At 62.2% G+C, this 21,927-nt stretch overlaps 1 protein-coding gene across 2 annotated transcripts in view; it reads right to left on the reverse strand.

Moving 5' to 3' along the window:
* Positions 1-21,927, reverse strand: part of NTSR1 (neurotensin receptor 1) — a 39,353-nt gene that overhangs the window by 911 nt on the left and 16,515 nt on the right. Inside the window, exons 2-3 of one of the 2 annotated variants that reach the window (XM_032350108.1) lie at positions 4,173-4,374; positions 978-1,068 (exon numbers count right to left, since the gene is read on the reverse strand). In XM_032350108.1, coding sequence (XP_032205999.1) covers positions 978-1,068; positions 4,173-4,374 — 293 coding nt within the window. Of the gene's footprint in view, positions 1-977; positions 1,069-3,464; positions 3,794-4,172; positions 4,375-21,927 lie in introns of those variants that run through there. The other variant, XM_032350109.1, reaches the window with a different exon arrangement.

Here is a 21,927-nt window from a genome sequence, read left to right on the forward strand (position 1 = left end):
CATCTCACTCCCTCACCACTTTCCGAGCAGGCAGCCCTGAGTTTCAAGAACCCTTTACCTTGGGGCTCTGCTCCCTGCCCTTCTCCTCCTCTGCCCTCAATCTGCCCTCCCTGCCAGCTCCGCGTCACTGTAAAGAACCTGCACCCTGGGCTCTGAGCTGCACAGAGAAAAGCTCACATGGTGGGCCCAGGGCTGCCGTCTCAGAGGGGCCTGCTGGCCATGCTAGCCTCGCCGCTGTCCGGGAGCGTGGATTTCAGGGATTCTCCGTCCTGAGAGGTGGGGCTCTCCGGGCCTAAACTGTCTGTGCCAACAGCGGGGTTGATGCTGAGCAGCTCCTTCCTGCCGGGAGTCTGGGATTTGGGCCCCCGCTAGCCAGGGGTGCCCCCATGACCACCCCCAGCAGACGCCCTGGGTGCCGGGCCTCTGGCGAGCTTCCCGGGAGACAGCATTTCACACGTGGTCTCAGCTCGTTCCGGGGCAGATAGCCGGGAGGGGGTTCTGGACGCTGTGCCTGGTCTCCCGGACCCCTCTGTAGGCTTTTCCTTTTACTGATTTGCCGTGTGTCTTTGGGGTACGACAGGGCACAGAGTCCAGGGAGTCCAGGGAGTCCTCCTGGCAACTTTCCCAGCGTGGAGGTGGTCTAGGGCGCCCACATAGCTGTCCCGCCCCCCCCCCCCCCCCACAGCAGAGCCAGCCCTTCCTGTTGCTCTCCAGACGTCTCTAAACTTGTCTCATTCCCCCTCTCTTAGGGGCTGCTTTCCTTTTCTGCTATAACCTGTCCCGTGGCATCTATCCCTCCGTGGTCTTCCTTCCTTCCCCCGCCCATCTGCGGCCACACCACGAACCCGTGGGAACCCCTGACCTGCACCCTTGTCCTGAGCTTCTCTGTTCAGCAGCCCCACCTCCCATGCCAACCCGCGGGATGAGCTGCTCCCAGCCCAAGGCTCCCCGCTCTGCCCCAGGCTCCCGGTACTCACGGGGTCCACTGCTTATCGGAAATGTAGCAGAACATGAGCCGCCGCACGTGGTAGGGCAGCCAGCAGACCACGAAGGCGATGACCACGGCCCCTGAGACACAGAGAGACATGGGTCCTATTCTGCGCACAGAAGACTGAACACGGTTAAAATGTCACCCGCAGCTAACACAGACTCTGCCACCTCTCTCAAAATGCTGACGGTGTTTCCTGCTGAAAAGAAAAACCTGTCTTAAGATCCACGGGGAGACTTGAGGGACCCCTGAGACAACTCGAGGGAGAAGAGTGAAGCTGGAGACTCTCATGTCTCGGTTTCAAAACCCACCACCAAACTGCAGTGGTTGGAACAGTGGGACATCGGCCTGAAGACAGACACAGAGACCATGGGACAGAGAGCCCAGAAATAACCCTCACTAATATGGGCAGACGATTTCCTACAAGGCTGCCCAGACCACTGTGCCAGAAACAATACTGGGGAAACGGGACAGCCATGTGCGGAAGAAGGAAACTGGACCCCTACCTCACACCATATACAGAATTAGCTCAAAATGGATCAAAGATCTAAATGTAGCAAAGAGTACAAAATTCTTGGAGCAAAATGATGGGCACCAATTTGACAACACTGAGTCCAGCAGTGAGTGCTTAGGACCAAAGGACACAGGCAACAGAGTGCAAAGTTAATGCACAGAACAGGAAAGAACACTGCATCACACATCTGATTGGGGATTAACATCCAGGACACACAGAGCATGAAAAGGCAACAGCAAAAATGAAACAACCCAATTATGTGTTTAAAAATGGGCAAAGGGCACCAGGGTGGCTCGGTGGGTTAAAGCCTCTGCCTTCAGCTCAGGTCATTGATCCGGGGGTCCTGGGATTGAGTCCTGCGTTGGGCTCCCCGCTCAGCGGGGAGCCTGCTTCCCCCTCTCTCTCTGCCTGCCTCTCTGCCTACTTGTGATCTCTGTCAAGTAAATAAATAAAATCTTTTTAAAAAAATAAATAAAAATGGGCAAAGGACTTGAACAGACATTTTCCCAAAGACACACAAGTGGTTACTCAGCACATGGGAACGTGCTCATCACTCACCCTGTGACGAATCCAAACCCGAACCACAATGAGGTACCATCTCACACCCACCATGGCTCTATAAAACAAACCAACGCCTACAGTCTGAGAAAATGGTGATTTTTGGTGTGGATGTGGAGAAATGAGAGCCTTTCTGCAGGGTTGGTGGTAATGCAAAATGCAATGTCCACTTCGGACGTCCGGCAGGTATCCAAAATACCCACTTTGGGAAATAGTATGGCAGTTCTTCCAAAAAATTAAAATAGAATTACTCTATGAGCCAACAATTCTGCCCTTGGGTATAATCCCCAAGGCATTGAAAGCAGGGACTCAACCCAATGTTTGTACGCCTGTGGCACTGTTCACGATGGCCAAAAGGCGGAAGCAGCCCAGGTGTCCATGCACCCGGCGGGTAAACGCAGTGTGTCCGGACCCTGGAGTATGAGCAGCCTTAAAAAGAAAGGACATTCTGCCACCTGCCACGACTTGGGCAAACGGTAAGGACATTGTGCTCAGAGACATAAACCAGGCATAAAAAGATGATCCCACTTACCTCGGCCCCTCGAGTGGCCGAATTCATAGAGACAGAGAGGAGGGGGTGGTTGTCAGGCTTTGGGGAAGAGTGACCGGGGAGTTAGTGCTTTACGGGGACAGAGTTTCCATTTGGTAAGATGAAAATGTTCTGGAGACCGATGGCATGAACGTATGTAATGCCACTGAACGGACACTTACAGACGGTCCAGACCGCAAATCGCGTGCTAGGTGCATTCCACCACAGTGAAAAAGAAAGCAATAAAAAAGCCACTTGGGAGAACCCGGGGCTGGCTGGGCTGTCCTGGTGCCAAGAGAAGCTCGTCCTGGACATGGTGTATCCTCATCTTGGGACATGGGGGGAACCTGCAGCAGGTGCTTGGTTTGGGGGCCCGGGCCCCTTGGCGGCTGCCCTGACCCATCTGGCCCAGGAGACCTGGCCTGGGGGAGACCCCATGATGGGAGGGCCACCTGTTGGCGGCAGGAGATGGGTCGGCGGCACTGGAATGTTCCAGGAAGCCTGTCCCTGACACAGCGGAAGCGAAGGCGGTGTTGCTGACCCCTAGACACAGCCTGTTGGTCACTGGCCGCAAGGTTACTGTGGGCTGAGGAACGCTCTTATACTATTACTATGACTAATGCCGAAATGACAAGACTTTGGAAATATTAGCCCAAATTAATTATGTAAATGATTTTTATCTATTTCTTCTTTAAACCATGTGGTTACTAGAGCATTTACAATTGTGTGTGGGGTCTGGGTCATATTCCTACTGGATGGTGCAGCTCTGGGACTCTTCCAAGAAACAGTGGCTGCTGCGGGGCAGGTGGCCGTCTGCTGGGGTCAGGATGACAGCATTTGGGAGGGCTGCTGGGAAGCACGAGGTAGGTGGTCGGTGTCGGGGTGGGGGCTGGGTTGGGTGGGGCTGCTTCAGCAGTAGGGACTGGGGGGCGGGGTGTTTTGAGAAAGAGCCCTCCTCAAGGATGCCGCCTCTGGGCACGAGCCAGGCCCAGGGACCCCCACAGGGAGCACCACGACCTGCAAGAGCGCAAGCTCAACCCTGCGCTCTCCTGTGAAGGGGGCTGGCTTGGGGCCTTTGTAAGGGCTGGTCTTCAGGCTTCCTTATTAGAGTGCAGGCCGCCGTCCGGGGGGTTGCACTTCAGGTCTCTCCAGCCGGCATCGGGCTCTCGGCACACACGGTAACCCACACCTCTGCGCCCCACGGCTGTGAGAGCAAGTGGCCTGACCCTGAGTCCGTGCTCGGGAGCCTTGGGAATCGGTGAATGGCTGAGTGATAGGATGGACGGACGGTTAATGGGTGATGGGTCAATGGATGGACGGACAGAAGAAGGGAGAGATGGATGGACAGATGGACGAGTGGACGGAGGGATGGCTGGGTGGACAGACCCGCTGGTGGGTGGGCGGATGGTGGACCAAGATGGCTGGGTGGTGGCGGGCAGATGAGTGGGTGCAGTCAGGCTCTGAGTCTGCTGGGGCTGCTCCGTTGCCGCGGTCTCAAACTCGGCCCTGTTTGGGGGCGTGAGGCTTGCTGCTCTGCTGGCCCCCGGCTGCCACCCATCCCTAAGGGCCCAGAGGTTACATACGTAAGACCCGGACGCCGTGCTGCAGGGCTTGGATCCTGCCAGGCTCGACGGACATGCTGAAGGAGCTGTGCTGGTCCCCCACCGTGCACACCTGGCCCTGCTCAGCGGCCTGGCGGACCATGACGGTCAGCTTGTTGGCGATGATGGTGTTCAGGATGGAGATGACCACCATGGGAAACACGAAGGACATGAAGGTGTTGATCTGCGCGGAGGCAGGGAAGGACAGCGGTCAGGCTGGTGTGGACGGGACACCACCAGCCCTCTGCCCCACCAGGCTGGGACCTGGAGTATGGAAGGTGCTTGGTCTTCCGGGGCAGACTGGCTTCCCACCCACCCCGGGCTCAGAAGGGTTCCCAGACCGTCTGCCACGTCGGCAAACCCCTCCGCACAGGGCTCAGCCTACCGGCAGTGCGGGGCACGAACTCTGTGGTGAAGGGCTGGGCTCGATGTTCCCAGGTCAGGACACAACGCGTCATGGTTGCAGTCCCCGAGCCCCGGGCTGTCCTCCAGGATGGCCAAGCCCAGCAGCCCTCCCGTATACGGACAGTGCATGTTTGGACAAACAGGCGAGACCCTTCTCCTGCCCCACCCACGGCCCCTCAGCTCCTCGAAAAGAGATTCTCACGAGCACCTCTAACTTCCACGTCATTTGTATCCGGGGAAGCTGAGCCCTGAACAGTCCTAGAGGCTGGGCTACACTTGACCGGGCCCTTCCAGGACACCAGGCTAAGACCAATCCCTGCAGCCCCTCTGAAGGGTGGCCGTGGTGGGTGACGGGGAACAGGTATCCCCTGGGGCTGGTCCTAAAACTGGCATCACCTCCCAGGGCAGGTTTTGTGGCCCCTTGCTCCGGGCAGGGGCCAGGTGACCTCGCCTGCCAGGGGCGTCACAGGGGCGCGTCCCAGGCCCTGCCAAGCTGCTCTGTGGGCTCCCTTTGAGCTTCACCTTCACAGAGGCTTTTGGCTGTCCTTGGAGAGGCCGCCTGCACTGGCTCCGGCCTGGCAGCTCTGACTCCCTGGCAAGTTCCAGGGGTCTGCACGGGGCCTCCATGGGCTCCAGGCGGCCCCTCTTGCCACCCCTAACCGGGTTTGCCTGCAGCCCGAGGACCCTCAATCGTTCAACGGAGACGGTCTCCCCAGGGTGAGGACGGCCGCACCTCTGTCCTGCTCACACAGCAGAGCCCAGCCAGACCCAGCGGCCGCCCTGGCTGCGGGCAGCTTTCCTCTGGGACCTCCTGGCGGTCGGGCGTCTGTCCAGAACAGGGCAGACTCCCATGCCTGCTCCGTTGAGCAGACGCCAGCTGAGACCTCCAGCTCAGACCTGCAGAGAGCCTGCCCACCCTCACAGTGCTCTAGGCCCCACCCGGGAGGCCACGAGACCTCCCAGGAGGCAGTGGCCTGAGGGTCAGCTCCAGTTCCACTGGAACAAGGCCCTGCTGAACGGGAGGACACACAGGCCAGAGAAAGGCCCCCGGGTTCCTGACAGCTCCCACGCCGGCACCCTTCTCTCCTGTGTCTGCCGAGCCGGGGGGCAGCTCCCCGGTGGGGCCCCTTCCCAGCTCTGCTGTTTGGAACCCACCTTCCGCAGGATGGTGGGGAGGTGACAGGGGCAGAGAGGCCACTCCAGGAAGGTTTCTGGGTCTGCTCCTGGGCTGGAAGCCGGGCCGGGGTGCAGCAGGACGTCGGCTCTGGGCCCAGGAGACAGACTAATTCCCTGTGACTCACCTCGGCCTGGCACAATTTAAACAGAACGAATGTATCCAACACAGATTTTAAATGTCAAAACATTGAGATACCAAACCCCGCTGAGCACAGGCGGTAAACACGGCCACCTCCAAGGGCCAGTGGGGGTGTAAGCAGTGGGCAGGGCCCAGCTCGGGGGCCTCTGGGGTCTGTTCGGAGGCCCCCATGGATTCCCCATTGGAAGGGGTCCAGGCCCTTGCTGCTGAAGGCCGGGCCGAGGAGCGGCCTGACCAGCAGGCCTGCCCTGATCGCGGGCTCAGGCCAGCGCCAGCTGCTAGAGGGCAGGGGTCTTTCCCCGAGTACCCCACCCCTCCAGCCTGGAGACCGAGACTGCAACTGGCTGTGGAAGCCCTGGGGGGCACACATGACCTTGGGGCTTGCCTTCTCTTGCCAAAGCTTGCAGCGTGGTTGGGGGCTCCTTCCTGCCACCTGGTTCTGGGAACGGGGAGCAGCCCACCCTCTCACCATGAGCCAACAGGACCACGTCTCGTGAGCCTCGTGGACAATCTCTGGGGATGCTGTCCTGTCAGCACAGGAGGGCAGGAGGGCTCGGGTGCGGGAAGCCGGGGCCTCCCCAGGCAGGCGGACAAAAGATGGGCGCCGGGCCTGGCCCACGCATTTGTCCCAATAACACAGAAGACCTGGGGACAGACTGGCTGATTCTAAAATTCAAATAGAGACATAATGTAATAGCGACCAGGAAAGTTCTGGAAAGGAACAGCGATGGGTCAGTACCGTCAACTTACCACCCACTTATCAACAACCCCATCCATGAAACAGAGAATTTGCGAGAACAATTTGGCACAGATAAACGGACAAAGAGATGGGCGGCGCAGCAGAGGCCAGAAATGGCTCCCGACGAGGCCAAGTGCGGCATCTAAGCAGGCGGGAGCGGGTGGGTGACGGCCAGAAAGCCTCTGTCCCCTTCCCGGGACCTCCCCGCTGCTTCTCTGAAACCGCCCACCCCTCTACCCGGTGGCCCACCCTCCAGCAGGCCTTTAATTCAGGAAGGAGCCACGACCTCTTTGTCCTGCTGAGCCCGCGGCAGAGAGGGAAGATGCCTTTGTCAGATTTGGTACCATTTTCCCAGCCCGTAAGGAGCCCGGCCCGGAAGAACCCAGCCCGAGGGGGAGGAGGACACCCAGGGCATTGCTCGAGCTCCGGGATCCAGCCGCTGGCCGCCGCTGCCAAACTTCTAGTTCTTCCTCAGTGAGATAAAGGCTTCTTTACTCCCCTTAGGACCATCCGAATGGGGTCTCGAAGCTTGTCCCGTAGCTCAGAGACCCCCCAGTGAAGATGAAAATGTAGAAATCAAAGCCAGGCGACCACCAGGAGAATCGTGGAAAGCCTACTCTCATCACAGACATTCAGCTGTCGGAATTTGGGAAATAAAGTCATCCCGGCGCTGCTATAAAGTTTTGCTGTAAAAAATCAATGATGGAAAGAAACATTCTCTCGGACCCAGGAGAAATTCTTGTCCCACCGCACCTGCAGGTGTGCCCGTCCCTGGCCCCTCCCCGTCTCCCTCTGCGGCTTTGAGGTGGACCCGGAGCCTCCAGAGACCCCTAGGCCGGAGCCTGTCCTCATCCCCCATGGCCCTGACTGACCGCTTGGCCAGCTCCGACTGATGGGGGAAGGACAGCTCTTCTGAGCGCCAGGCCAGGACTGTGGAGGCCTCCTGCCTCCCTCCTTCCTTGCCCGGCCTCTGGGCTCCGAAGCCCAGGCCCGAGCTGGAAACTCCTGAGGCGGGCTGGCCTCGGGGAAGCAAGGGCGCCTGGCTGGGGTGTGGACCTTGGTCTCAGACAGACCTGGCTCACTGGCCGGTGAGCTGTGGCTTTGGGCACTTCCCGAATGGCCCCCGGGACCCGGCTTTCTCATTTCTAAAGGGGATAGTATGCGCACTCGGCTCAGTGCTGTGAGCGCGGTCCGTACTCAGGGGTGCCCGGGCTGTTACTGGGAGAGCCGAGGAAGCAGGTGGGGAGGTGCTCAGTGTGGGACTGCGCCAGCATGCCCGAGACATTGGCACGGCCGGCCCTGTCTGCGGACTCGGGGCTGGTCTCTGGCTCCAGCACTGGTCATCGGGTGAGGGGACGGAGTGGAACCGGGAAGCAATAAAGAGGAAATCTGCCTTTAGGGACAGAAGGTCTGCCGGAAGGGAGGGCTGACCCCCAGTACTGCGGGACGCACGCAGCAGGCGGGGGGTGCAGGGAGCCGAGCCCGGCCCCGGGGCCCTCCGTCTGCGAGGGGGTTCGTCAATGAGGCTCCTCTCCTTCTGCCTTCAAACCACCTACGCCCACTGCTCACTTCCTCTGCAGAACCATCTTTTGTGTAGTACAGTGGCCTGTTTCTCTCTACTTCACCCCGTGTGTTTAAATAAAGAGCTGAGCCCTGGGCTCACACTGCTTCCAGGCTCAACAACCAGCCTGTAGTGAGGGGAAAGGCATGAATCCCGGTGGTTCAGCTTCTTGTCCAAACTCCCCAACGGAGACAGTGCTGGGACCTCCTCAGCTGGCTTGGCAGGTGAGCGGCTGCCGCCAGGCCCGGGCTCAGGGGGGTGGCCTCCAGCCTGCAGTCGGTCCCCAGGTGGAACAGAACCCCTCCTCAGACCCAGCAATCGTGTCACACGAGCAAACACGCACCAGGTTCCTTCTTCTGGTGCTGCTGAGAGCAGGGACAGTGATGGGAGTCATTCCAGAGTCCTGGCGTGTCACCACCCCTCAGAGCAGCAAAAACCCAACAAGAGCACCAGAGCCCACCCTTCGGCCATCCAGTGAGCCACGGTGCATCCACACCAGGAGCTGCTCTGCTGGCGTCAGGAATGAGTCCGACCGGGCGTGGGGCCGGGACGCTAGTTGAGCCAAGAAAGCAAGCCCAGAGCAGCCAGTGCGGAGTAAGGAGGCGGTTCCCACGGGGACCCCAATGGAGGCCACTATGGGCTGACCTGGGGGGAGGGCTGGGAGGCGCCTGTCGTGCCCTCCTGAACAGAAGGCACAGGAATCAGTGGGACACGTGGTTTGCTTCTCCTACGTGTGCGTCCGTGACAGGGGCCTGGGGTCCTTGCCCGCATGGTCACATGGAAATCCCGCATGCTCCCACCCCAGGACCGGGAAGGGTCCGAGGCACAAGGGACCGGAGCTCAGTGGGTATGTCCTCACTTCAGGGGTGGACCGAAGACAGGAAAAGGGTCCTTCGAGGTGACACAGCCCAGAATCTTCCATTCCTCATCCAACAAGCACCTTGACGCTGCAGACACTGCTGGGACCCACCACCCAACAAGGACACCTTCCCATGGACACACATCTGGGAAACAAGACAGACCAGTGTTGAGCTGCACACTGCACTGTGGGTCAGCGCTGGCCCCAGGCTTGGGCTTCTGGGGAGGAGCTGTGGACATGTCTGAGCCCACAGGTGGAAGAGGATGGGGTGTGTGACCTGGAGAGGCCACATGAGTCACGTTTAGTGTCTGCAGGGCCACCCAGGGAGGAGGACTCCACAGCTCAGGAGTCTGCTTCCGGCCACAGAGCTCACCGACCACCATCCTTCCCACACTGCCAGCTCTAGTAAGCAGATGTAACAAGGACACTGTGAGCGCCTCCAACTTCCCCTTCCAGGTGACACACAGCCGTCAGCTAAGCATGGACGGAGAGCTTGTCGCGAGCCGGACAGCAAGCTCAGTGCCCCGCACGTCCTTCATCGAATACGCACACTGGATGGACGAGCTGGACTCTGTCGGTGTTCTCACTTTACAGAAGCCGCGGCCCAGACCCAACTACGCGCCCAGACCCTGTGCGACCCACAGCTGCCGCACTCACCTCCCGCCTCACGGGCCACCTCGCAGGCAGGGAGTGCATGGAAGGAACGTGCATCCCCTGGGTTTGGGCAATGGCCGGACTAGCAGGCGGCCACTCTATCTTCATCCGTGAAACTTTGCTGGACACAAACCCTGTCCTCAACTGCCCAGGGAGGACACTGTTTTGGGGTGAGTACGGATTTCTGAGAACAATTTCCAGTCCAAAACTCATGACTCCTTGCTGATCCCTCCGGGCCGAACCTCTGTCCATTTCTCTCTCCTTTCCTCGCTCTCCCTTTGGCTCCACCATGGTCCGCGTGGTCCCCTAGGGCTTGGATCTTCTGGGAGAGGAGGGACCAGACTTACTGGGGACTCCCAGGGAGGGAATGATTCAGCCCAGGAAGCTGGGGCTTCAGCACCATGGACAGCGACGCCGAAGCCGGTGACTGCTCTGGGGACAGGGGTGGGCTAACCAGAGGTCATGGTCTGCGGTGGGTGGACCTGGGCTGGGCTGGGGTAGGGAGGACTCGGGGAGACCCCAAGCCAGCTAGGAGCAGGCACCCTCAGGAATGCTCCACCCCGTCTCTTCCTGATGAGGGGCAGGGGCGCCCCTGTAACCTGTGTGACCTGTGTGGGAGGTCTGCCCCCACCCTGCCCGCCCCTCCTGCAGCCGCAGCCCTGCAGTCTGGGAGTGAATCTGGAGGACCCCCCCCCGGCCCCCCGCACCGAGCCGCATCCTGTCTGCCCCCGGCTGTGCTGCCGCGCTGGCTCCAGCTGGGCTGCCGGGAGACCCTCAATCAGATTAGGGAAACTGCTTCCCAATAGGCCTGTGCCTTCCTCCAGGAGGAGCAGGATGGCCCCTCCCCGAGAGTACACAGGAGGGGCACGCGAGGCCTGGCCCTGGCTCAGAGCTGGGGGCTCGTTAGCCTCCACAGCAGCTGGGGTGGCGAGCTGCCTCTCGGTCGAGCCGGCGCCTCTCGAAACCACACGGAAGCCATCTGTGCAGTGCGGCAAGCTGTCAGGGCTGTGGGCTGAAGGCCTGTTTGCCATGTTTTCAAATATCTGTTGGTTAAAAAGCCCAAGAGAATGTTCAAATCATCTGCTAAGTAGCAGCACACAGGTTGACAAGGGCGGCAGAGTAGTGAGCAGCGAGCAGGTGCATGGCTGGCCAACCCTGCGGCGTGGTCCCACTTCTGTGCCTGCGAGGGGACAGGAGGGTGCCTTGGTGGTCACCTGACACGCAGAGACCATGGAGCATGTGAGGCGTGCCCGGTTCTCGTCCCTCCCTGCCCATCCCCGCCCCTCACACCGTGACGGCAACGGTGTTCTTGTGGTGACCAAGTCTGTCTTGTGGGGTGGCTCCCAGTTCGTAAGAAGTCAAACAGTTGCTGATTTGATCAGGTTTGCTAAGCCTTTAGTATGCGTTTTTCTAATGTGCAGGGAATTAATTAGACTCCAAGGGATTACACGTCGTGCCAAGTCTGCAGATCGTCCTGGGGATTTTGCATGTGCCTTTGACAGAACCCTGGGGCATCGAAGCTCTGCTCCATGCCAGGAAAACGTGGGACCTGGTCCCCCTCAAGACCCAGGTGGGGTGGGGGGCCACGCGTGGATGCTGGCGCGAGTGGTTGTCAAGGCAGTTCAGCAGATCCCTCATCTGTGTCTGGGGGTGTTCTGTGAGACGGGGAGCTCCTGTGCTGTGGGGATGGGAGTCCGAGCCAGAGCAGGAGAGGCGTCCACGGCACCTCAGCAGCGGGGTCAGGAGAGCCGTGCACAGCCAGGGCTTGGCGGGGGACCATCTCCACATCCGCCCTATTCTCTGTGCTCCCGGCGTCGCCAGCAGATGGACCTGCACCCCATGACCTTCAGTGTTTTCTCGCCATGTAATTGTGTGGGCAGTTCAGCAAATATCCTGTTCCTTCCCAATTTCAAATTACTGTCCCCCGGCAGAGTTGGTCACTGCTCCCGTGGACATCTGGTCTGTACCCAGCTCCTTTCAATAGAATTAACGCTCTGTCCCTGCTTTAGGTGAATCTGATTATGGTGGACCCGGAGTGGGTTGGCCGGTGTGAGGGAGGAGGGCCAGAAGGGGCCACCCACACCCCAAGCCCAACTAGGGGCCCGGCGAGGACCCTGTTCTCTGGCTTCCCTCCCAGCGGCGATGCTTCACTCTCTCCCTGCCAGGTGGCCACTGGGGCCTCCACCCAGGGCAGCTGTGACCTCAGAGACGGTGGCGGGGTCCCCTGCCACGGCTCCCCCCAGCCCCACTCAGCGAGGGTTGTAGTCCTCAGCTAGGCAGGAGCGCTCGCCGCCCGGTTACCCCAGAGCAGGGTCCCCGATGACCATTCCTCCTTCCATCCCCGAGAGAACACGACCATGTGACCAATGGGGCCTCACTCTGCTTCCCTCCTTTCGTGGACTCTGAAAGTAAAGAGGCCTGATGGACCCGAGACACGCCGCACTCTGTGCGAGAGCCGGCCACTGCGGTGACGGGCCCAGCTCTCTGATTCTAGGTACCAAAGAGCAAAGCAGCCAGGATTTGGGCCCAACGGCCTGAGCTCATCTATTCTCAGGCCGGGCCTGCTTCTTGCCGGTAAAGCAGGGGGTGGGCTGGTCCATCTTGAAGATGCTGGTCCTCAGGAACGGGGACGGTCCAGGCTGGAAATGAATTGAGGACCAGGACAAATGTGGTCTGTGGCCTCCAGCTCCGGTGGTCAGAGGGGTGGTTTGCTGGAAGGACCCCGCCGCCCTGGGCCGTGGACCTCTGCCGTGGGTGGTGCTCCGAGCCCGAGGGCCAGAGGGGCTATTGGGCTCCAGGGAGGCCTCGCTCCCGAGAGCAGAGACAGGCAGTGGGAGGGTTTGCCGAGATTTCCCGGTATTGCGCTCGGGGAACCGGCAGCCCTTTCTCTTGTAGGAGCACAGCGGCCACCAAAGTGGTGTGAGGGGTCCAGGCTGTGAGCGGGGCCTCCCTGGGACTCAGGCCGTCAGCTGGACACAGGCCCAGGACAGCAGCTCCTTCCCAGCTCCGGAGCCCCAGCCTGGGGCAGCCCCACGTCCTGCCCTGGCGTCTGCGCTTGCGATGTCTCAGCACCTAGGGCTGCACCCTCCCTTGTGTCCACCTATGTCCCCCGGTTTAGCAGCCTACCCTCCGTCCTCTGCACCAGGTGCCCAGGTCCTCCTTATCTGACCTTCACGAGCGTTCACGGAGCATCTGCTGGTGCAAGGCAGTGTGCGCCGACTGAGGCGGGTGCAGAGGACGCGGAACGTGCACGACTCGGCGAGCATGAGGCCGTCCGTGGAGACAAGGGGCCGTTCTCTGGAGGAGGAATCTTCATGCAGAGCCCCGAGAGATGAGGGGCACGGACGGGGGCGAGGAGGTGGGCCTCAGGCCCACGGGGGCTGGGTAGGGGTCGCATTACGAAAGGCTGTCGCAGAAGCAAGAGGAGGGGGTGAAGAACCGGGTAGAGCCGGGGGGCAAGGAGGGACCCGGTCCCAGAGAGCGGTGCCCACGGGGACGGTGCAGCAGACAGTTGGGAGAAACTGGGGGGCTGAGGCAGGACCCAGGGAGGGGCGGGTGTGGGGACAGTGGCAGGCAGGAGGCAGTCAGCGTGAGCCCAGGAGGGACCCCAGGGAGACTCTTGGCTTCTCAGGCTGCACAGTGGCTCCTCGGAGGCGCGTCTCCTCCCGCTTTAGTAACCCCCACGCGGCGTCTCAACTCGCATGTCCTCCCAGGCTAGAGGCTCCCCCCACGGCCCCCTCGGCCTCCGCGACGAGGCAAGGCTCTTTCTCGTGCGACGTCTCACGCCCTGGCTTTCCCTGGTCTTCCCGGAGGCCTTCCCTCAGAGCCGTCTGCGGGCTGTCAGCGTCCGTCCCCGCAGCAACTCCCGCACGAGGCGTTGGTGAAACAGGGTTTGTCCTGCTCTGGTGGAGTCAGAGAAAACGCAGCCTGGGGTTCTCGGAGGTGCCCTCCCGCCAAGCCCGGGCGGGCGGGAAGGTGCGGGCAGAGGTGGGCAGAGGGGCGAACGCACTGCCTTCGTCTGCCACGGCCACGCGCGCCGGACACCCCGACGGGCTGCGGCTGCCCCGGATCCGGTCCCGCGCCCGCTGCCGCTGCCGCAGATCTACAGCTGTTGACGCGGGGGCTCGCTGCGGGCTCTGGGAACCCCGTCCCTGGTGTGCAGAGGTCTGGGGCATTTACCCTTCGGGGCGATCTGCTGCTGTCGATCCAGCCCTACACGGTCAGAGGAGTTTTCTCGGCTCGCTCTGGCAAGGCCACAGCCTCCGGGTGCACCTGCTTCCTGCGCCGGCCGGGCCAGTGGGCAGACTACGCTCGAAGGTGCCAATGTGGTCACCGTGCAGTGGTCAGCCCGGGGGTCAGTGCCGGGGGTCTCAGCTTCTTACGGCCGGTCTGCTGTTATCCCAGTGAACTCAGCCACCTGGAGACAAAGTCTCATTGACCAGAAACTGCTGGGAAAACCCACAGCTTTTCGGGAACTGAGCAGAGAAAGAACGTTCCTACAACTGGAACAACACCTTGGAGGCCACCCTCTGGGCTGTGGGACATCTGACCAACGTGTCTGACCAACGTGCACAAACCCCATGCCTGCTCTGTCCCCAGACCAGCTGCCACCAGTCCCCATATGCCCCGAGGTGGCACACTTGCTCACCAGCACCTTTGCCATCCTCGGGACCTCCAGGGCTCCTGAGAGTTCGCCTTAATTGTCACTGGTGGCCCTAGCCTTGCGGTTGGGGCCAGGCCATGGGGCACTGTCATGGGTCCCTCCACTACCAAGACTGTCATGAACTCGCCTTCTGGTGGCCCGTGCAGGAGGGTCCTCCAAGACGGCTGATGGTGTCCCGCAGCCTGGACACACACCTTTTGCAACATGTCTGGCCGCTCCTCCCACAGAGACAGGGAGTCTGTGGCCCGCCCCCTTGCTGGCCTGGCTGGGACCTGGGACGTGCCGTGGAAATGCAGCCTTCTGAGCCAGGCTCACATTTCCCGCTCTCATTCCCCCAGAATGTGGCTGCCACAATGTGCGGAAACCCTGATTTGTCTCCTGGACAGCGAGGTCCAGGCAAGAGCCAGCCCCAAACTGAGACAGGAGAGTGAGGCCGTCTCGGGCTCACCCCGGCCGGTGGAGCCGCCAGATGACAGCAGACGCAGACCTGCGCCCAGCTCAGACCGGCTGAGCCAACCCAGCTGCCGCCTGGAGGAGACAGGCGGTGTCCCTGCTGGAGCCAACGGCCGTGGGCTGTCCTGCGCCGCGGCAGAAGCTGGTGGATGCACCGTGTGCTCCCTGAGTCATGGGCCGCACCATGACATTTTCTCTTTGGAGAGAAACACCCCTTGAGAAAGGAAAATACACCTGCCGGTGCCGACGAGACGCCCCAAGGAGGCAGGGAGAGCCCTGGGACCCGCATGTACCGCGGGTGGGCCGTCCTGCCCAGAACCTGGCGTTTTGTAAAGGCGACTCATGAGGGCTGTGGTGTGTTGCCCCTGGCGGTGCCACGGAGCTGGGTGACGGGTGCGCAGGAGGACCGGGACGGTTTCATTTCCCGTGAAGAGAGGCTCCTCCACGGCTCTGACTTCTTGAAGAAGCAGCAGCGCGTCCTTCAGCCTCAAAAGAGGAGAACCAGCTCTCTGTTGGGGCTCAGACTCAAGTGCAAAAACAGACGGGGGAGGCCCTGGCTGCCGGGTGGGGCGGGGGCGCCTGGTCCCGTGAGGGCTGTGCGGGGCTGGCGGCTCAGGGGCCTCGTCCCTCCATCCCTGCAATCAGCCAGCGCTGGTTCCTGCTTCAGCTGGCTTCTTGGGCATTCGCGTGCCTGTATGTGCATGAGTGTCTGAGTGTGTGTGTGTCTGTGTGTGTGTGTGCGCTGAGCTCCCATACAGGTTCCTGTTTTGCTTCGGCTCATGCAGAACCAGGGAAGTCACTCGAGCGCGGAAATGTCTCACGACGGTGCGGGGCTGGACGCCTCGGCCTCCCGCCTTCGTCCGTGGCCCTCGGGATTCTGAGCAGAGCCGCCGCCTCCGGAACCTCAGTCTGCCGCGGAAGCGCCGTGTTTCAGAACAGACTTTCCCCGGCGAGTACGTGGGCTGTCGTGGCCATGCTGGTTTCTGCTGGCTGCGGGCGAGGCTCTGCGGTCCGGATGGCGGTCGAACACGGCGGCCAAGTCTGGCGCGTAGACCGGATCCCCGACGATGAAACCGAACCCGAAACAGGGATCGCTGGGATGCCGGTTCTCGGGCAGCGCCTCCCCGCTGCGCACTCCCGGCCCGTGCGTCCCGTGCACGTCCCCCTTCACCCCGACGCCAGCCTTAGGGGTGCGCTCGCCTCACGCGACCGGGGGGCGATCCTGCCACAGACTGAACGGTGTGTCCCCAGCTTCCCAGGCTGGGCTCACGCTCCCAGGACGTGGTGTAAGGAGGTGAGGCCTTCGGGGGTGACTCGGTCACGGGACGGGACAGGACGGGAGCTGTCGTCACAGAGACCCCAGGAGCTGCTACGCCCCGTCCACTGCGTGCAGACACGGCGAGAGGCCACCATCGCGATCGGGGAGTTGGGCTCTTGCCACTGCGTTCCTGTCGTGGACCTCAGCGTCCGGAGCTGTGAGGCGCACACGTCCGCTGTTGAGAGGTGCCTGGTCTCTGTCAGAGCGGCTAGAGCGGACGGACGGAGCAACGGATGGAGTGGACAGACAGAGCAGCTACGGCAGATGGGCGGAGCGGAGGGACAGACTGGACGGAGCAGATGGACAGAGTGGCTCTGAGTAGTTGTACGTCTGCCAACGGAGCTGTGCCAGCGCTGGCCTACCTGGGAAGCATGGGGCGTGGGGTCACTGTCCCCCGCGCAGGACGGAGGCCGCCCGCGGAGTCCACTCAGCCTGTGGGGAGGCTGCTTCCGGAGCCGGCCTCTCATCCCAGGGCCGCTCCCGCTGCATTGTCCCTCCAGCCGCGAAGGGAGTTTTATCTCCTTCCTAATAAGGTGTTTGTCAAAAGACTAATTTGTACATTTGTACATTTGTACATTTGTACATTTGTACACTTGGGAGCATTTCGAGCAACGCCGGGTCTTGGTTGCCGACTGGGGACCGAGCTGAACCTCCGTGAGCCGCCGTGGAGGGCAGAGGCTCCGGCCGTTCCCGTCTGGCGCTGCCCCGGTGCGTCCACCTCTGCCACCAGCCGCCGTGAGGGCGACCTGCGTACCTGCCGGGGGCTGGCGGGTGCCGGACTGCTCAGAGCTCCAGGTGTGAACAGGCTGACCTCTCCGGCACAGACGGCGGCAGGCTCGTCCTCTCCCCTGGGCGCCCTGGCGAGCCGGCCGGTGTGGCCGGAGCACCAGGCGGGAGCGAGGGCCGGCGTTGCTCCGGCCGGCCCGCAGCTGCTGCGCTGAACACGGGCGCGTCGCCGTCCCCACTCGCAGCCGGCCGCGTGGGGGCAGAGCCTGGCCCGGTGAGCCCCTGAGGGCTTCCTGCGTGAATGAACCAGAGATGAGGGGCTGTCCGCTCGCGTCCCTGTGACTAAGGGCCCAGCCCGAGAGGTTCACACACAGCACAGCGCTTCTCACAGCTCTGGGTGCCGGGGGCCGAGACAGGGTTCTGGCTGCAGACGGCCGCCACTTGTGCCCTCACGGGGCGGACGGGGGACGAGGCGACCCTCCGGCGTCTTGGGAAAGCGGCGCTAACCGTGCCCACAGCCTGCTCACCTGCTGGGGGTCCCCTTCTGACACCGTCCGCCCCCCAGGAGGAGGGGGCAGTTAGAGCTTCAGCAGATGATTTCGAGGATGGGGGAGAGAGACGCACAGCCCCCCGGCCCCCAGCTCCCCCCAAAACAGGACGTGTGCACGGGACATTTAAAACGGCCCATGAAAGCGTTGTGCCAGGAACTGAAGCCCTCCTACAAGAACAAAGGGGCAGGAAGCCCCTTCGCGAAACGCAGTGAGCTTGTCAGGGAGACGCCGGACCACCTGCGTCTGAGGCCACGCTTTCCGGAAACGGCACAGGCCCGCTCTGCAGCCCCCTGCAGCTGCTCCCGAGCGTGAGGGACCGGGGCCAAGTGCGCCACGGGTTCCACGGGGTGGGAGGCCCACAGGGCGTGGCCGGGGGCGGCACCCTCTTGTCTGCCCCGTCACCCCCATCTCAGAAATGAACTAAGCCCCAAGGACAGGGTGCCGGGGATCAGCGCAGACTCATGGCAGGGTGTCTGGCCCACAGCATCCCCGTCGGAAGTCTCCTGCCCCATCAGTGGGGACAGTCCCAGGAGCCCCCGCCAGAGGGTGGCTGTGAGGTCAAGTTAGCTCTGAAAACTAGGATGAATGACCGTGGGGGCAGCCACAGGGCTTTCCTGCGTCAACAGGTCCGCGGCAGCTGGCCACGGTCCCATCTGCGCAGCCAGCTCGGAACGCCCCGCGCCCGCGGAGGCCCCAGGCCGAGTGGCTCTCTGAGCGTGGTGGCCTCCTGCCCGGAGCTGCCTGCCTGCGTCCTCGGCGAGGAGACAGCGGCAGCCTCTCTCCGCTGCTGGGGATGCCGGAACAGCCTGAGGGACGGCGCAGAGGGACGCAGGGCACCCAACCGCGCCCCCCGGGAGCCAGCGCTCGCCTCCCCTAATCAGCATTAACGACATCCCCCCAGAGCTGGGACTGTGACGGAGCCCCTGGCCGGCCGCCGGCGGACGTCCGAGGAGGCCGCGTCCCTGTTATGACTAGTGATCAAGATTCATTTCCTCTGACAGATCTTTCCACACGCTGGTTGTGACATTTAAATTACTTGGAATTTGCGAGTCCAATGCCTGCGTGAATATTCATGATGTGTTTCTCTCCTCGCCTGGGGTGCCACGCCTCTCGGCAGCGATGCGACAAGTCCTCCCAACGTCTCCGGTGACTTCTCACCAGAGAACGTTCTGGAACCTGAAAGCCGCCAGAGGTCCCTTCCACAAGGCTGTCAGCGTGGTCCCCGGGCTGCCCCACGGTGACCCCGACAGGCTGGGAGACAGAGCCAGGAGGGGCAGGAGAGCTGGATGAGGGAACGTGGGGGTGGACAGGGGTGGACTGCTCGGGCCTCTGTTTGACCTCCCTTCCTTCAACCACGGGAGGCTGTGAGGGGCGCTGGCACAGGCCTGGGGCTCCCCTGCCCTCAGCCATGGCCGTGCCCTGGGAGCAGGACGAGCTATGGCCTCCCCAAGGACACTCCGGCCCTCCTCGTCCACTGCCTGGCACAGAGCAGGCAGCCTTGGGGAGGCTCTCCGCAGTGGTACGGACGCGGACCAAGGGCTGGTGACCTACCCGTGAGTCTGGACAGTCGGAGGGAGCCAGGGGCCCACACCCCAACCACGTCCGACCTTCTGTGGAGGCCGCGTGACCCAGCCAGCTGAGCTGATCCACACGATGGCAGGCCCTGTCCCTTCCTGAGCATGTGGTTTCTATGCAAACAGTGGGCAGGTCCTCAAAAATTAATAATAAATGGGGGCACTGGGGGGCTCAGTCGTTAAGCACCTGCCTTCAGCTCAGGTCATGATCCCGGGGTCCTGGGATGGAGCCCCGCATCGGGTTCCCTGCTCGGCGGGGAGCCTGCTTCCCCCTCTCCTGCCCCCCCGGCTTGTGTTCCTGCTCTTGCCATCTCTCTCTCAAATAAATCAATAAAATCTTAAAAAAAATTAATAGCAAATGAAAAGGACGACAACGTGGCCCAGCGATTCCAGTCCGGGCGTGCGCCCCGAAGCACGGGAGCAGGGACCCAGAAGGAGGTTCGCGCTCTCTCTCCCAGCAGCGCCCTCACGGCTGCCAGCGGCAGGGAGCAGCCCGGGGGCCGTCCACAGCCTGCCAGAGCAAGGGTCCCAAACCAACGGAGACCTGAACCCTAGTTTAGGGTGTACTGGGGCCCCCTCCCTGGCACGTGGGGGGCACCCTGCCTGGTTTGCCGGAGACACACATCCCGGGTCACCCTCCCCACGGCCACGGGGGCTGAGATCCTGCTGCTGCCCCTCCCCTGGGCACGGCCCGCTGGGCTGAGCTCGGATCCCATGCGGGGCTCGTGGACGTCCCCGCGTTCGTCAGCCGCCCGGCACCAGTGCTGGAGGAGGCTGAGGAGCAACACCCTTGGGCTGAGCCCTCTGGCCCTCACAGCCTTTCCTGTTGCTTTCGCCCCCACAACCACAACCTCCCAGCCTCACACCAAGGCCTGGGGCCCGACCGGTGGGTGAGGCCTGCCCCCCACCCCTGCCTGTAGGGGAGGAAGCTGAGGGCTCGGCTGCCTCGCTGAGGCCCAGAGAGGGTGCCCAAGTCTCTCAGGCCCTCGATGGCCGCTTGTCCTCATAGCCACGGGACCAGGGCAGGGAGGCTGGAGGGGCCTCGGGCTGGGACGCCGGGCTCTCTCCCTCGCCAGGCACCACCACCACCATCCCTCCTGACTAGCCTGCCCTCCCCTCCCTGCCGGACGCACGGCCACCCATCTCCCGGCCGGTCGCCCCGAACACCGCCAGGGCTGCTGGGCACGGCTCCCAGTGGCTGGACTTGGGCAGGGCCTGCCCCCTGGGCTGTGCCTGGGTGGGGACCTGGACAGGGGTCCCTGGGGACGTGGAGGCTGAGGAGGGCTCACGCCTGCCTTCCTGCAGGCCTTGCGCCGTCTGACCTGACCACTCCCCGCCCGTGACTCATGCGCAGAGGTGGACCGGAGAACAGAGGTCGTCTGCCGCAGAGAGCTCACCCGGCCCACGTGCAAGTGTGGGCCCAGCTGTGGCCGGCAGTTAGAGCCACAAACGGCTTCAAGTGTGAAATGGAAACCGCCTCACAGAGGGGACGTTGAAAAATGAGCCCTCTGCCATTTTTAGAAACCAGACAGTAAAAATCCGCAGGAGTGGCCTGTTGGGAACGGAAGCTCCACTCACTGGCGGGGGGGCCGTCTGAGCGGCCGCCCCTGAGCTGAGCTTCGGGGCTTGAGGGTCCCATCGGCGGTCAGAGCGGCCTTGTCCAGCTCTGCCCTTGTGACCCAGCGAGGAAGCAGAGCACAGGGACGGGGCACATTAGCTGTGAGGCTGACGGATGGAGGGCTTCGTGGAGGAGGCGCCCCGGACCCAGCTGAGCAAGTGGGGGAATGTGGGCATCTGGAGGGAGGTGAGGGCACAAATTCAAGGAGCCCTCCCTGCCGCTGGATCAGAGCTGGGAGAACACGGCCGCAGTGATCCACCTACTTTCCCAGACTCAAAACTGCTCACCCCTTCCTCCAGGAAGTCCTCCCTGCTGTTCCAGCTCACACTGCTCGTAAGTCGATGTTGCTCTTCCTTGTCCTCATAGGGAGCCCTGGGAGGGGTGCAAAGAGCCAGACGGGCCGTTTGGGCTTGTAGGTGCTGGGGACTTTGGGCGATCCCAGGGCTGTGCTGGGACCATCGGATGCTGCACAGTGAGCAACACGGGGCTGGGGGCTGGGGGGTCCTGCACTGGCCACAGAGCCAGGGGCCCAGGACACAAAACATGGCTGATGGCTTTGTTCAGGAGCCAGAACCAGGTGGTCTGGGACAACATCTCTCCTTGGACCCCGAGGAAGGATCCAGGACTCTTTCTTTTCTCTCTTTTTAAAAAATATTTTATTTATTTCTTTGGCAGAGACAGATCGCAAGTAGGCAGAGAGGCAGGCAGAGAGAGAGGAGGAAGCAGGCTCCTCGCTGAGCAGCGAGCCCGATGCGGGACTCGATCCCAGGACCCTGAGATCATGACCTGAGCCGAAGGCAGAGGCTTAACCCACTGAGCCACCCAGGCGCCCCTCCAGGCCTCTTTCAAATTAGCTTGGGGCAGCGTCCTGGGCACCCATGTGGGGCTGCCCTCGGGCGGTGCCTCTCAGCTCTGCAGTGGCCCTCGGGGAGCCCCTACAGACTGAGGCCTGGCCCTGGGCTGTGGATGCCCAGGTCTGGGGCCATCTGCTGTGAAAGCTTTCAGGGTCCAGTACTTCCAGCCTGAGCCTCCCCGTCCAGCCTCCCCGGATCCGCGTCCTTGTGGAAATTCACGTCCAGCTGCCCACGTGTGCAGCCTGCGGCCGTCTCCCCCGCCAGCCCCGGGCTCAGAGTGGCTGCCCAGCGGCCACGCGCAGCGACACGCCTCAGAGCCCTCCTGCTAAGCGCCGGGGGCTGCGCGGAGTGAGACATCAGCTGCAGACCTGCCTGCGGGGGGCTTGGTCTCGGGGAAGCTGCGGCTCCGGGCAGGGACGACCTTCTTTCTCTCTGGTGGCAGACAAA

This window comes from Mustela erminea, chromosome 7 (genome assembly GCF_009829155.1).
Source record: "Mustela erminea isolate mMusErm1 chromosome 7, mMusErm1.Pri, whole genome shotgun sequence".
NCBI classification, from domain to species: Eukaryota; Metazoa; Chordata; class Mammalia; order Carnivora; family Mustelidae; genus Mustela; species Mustela erminea.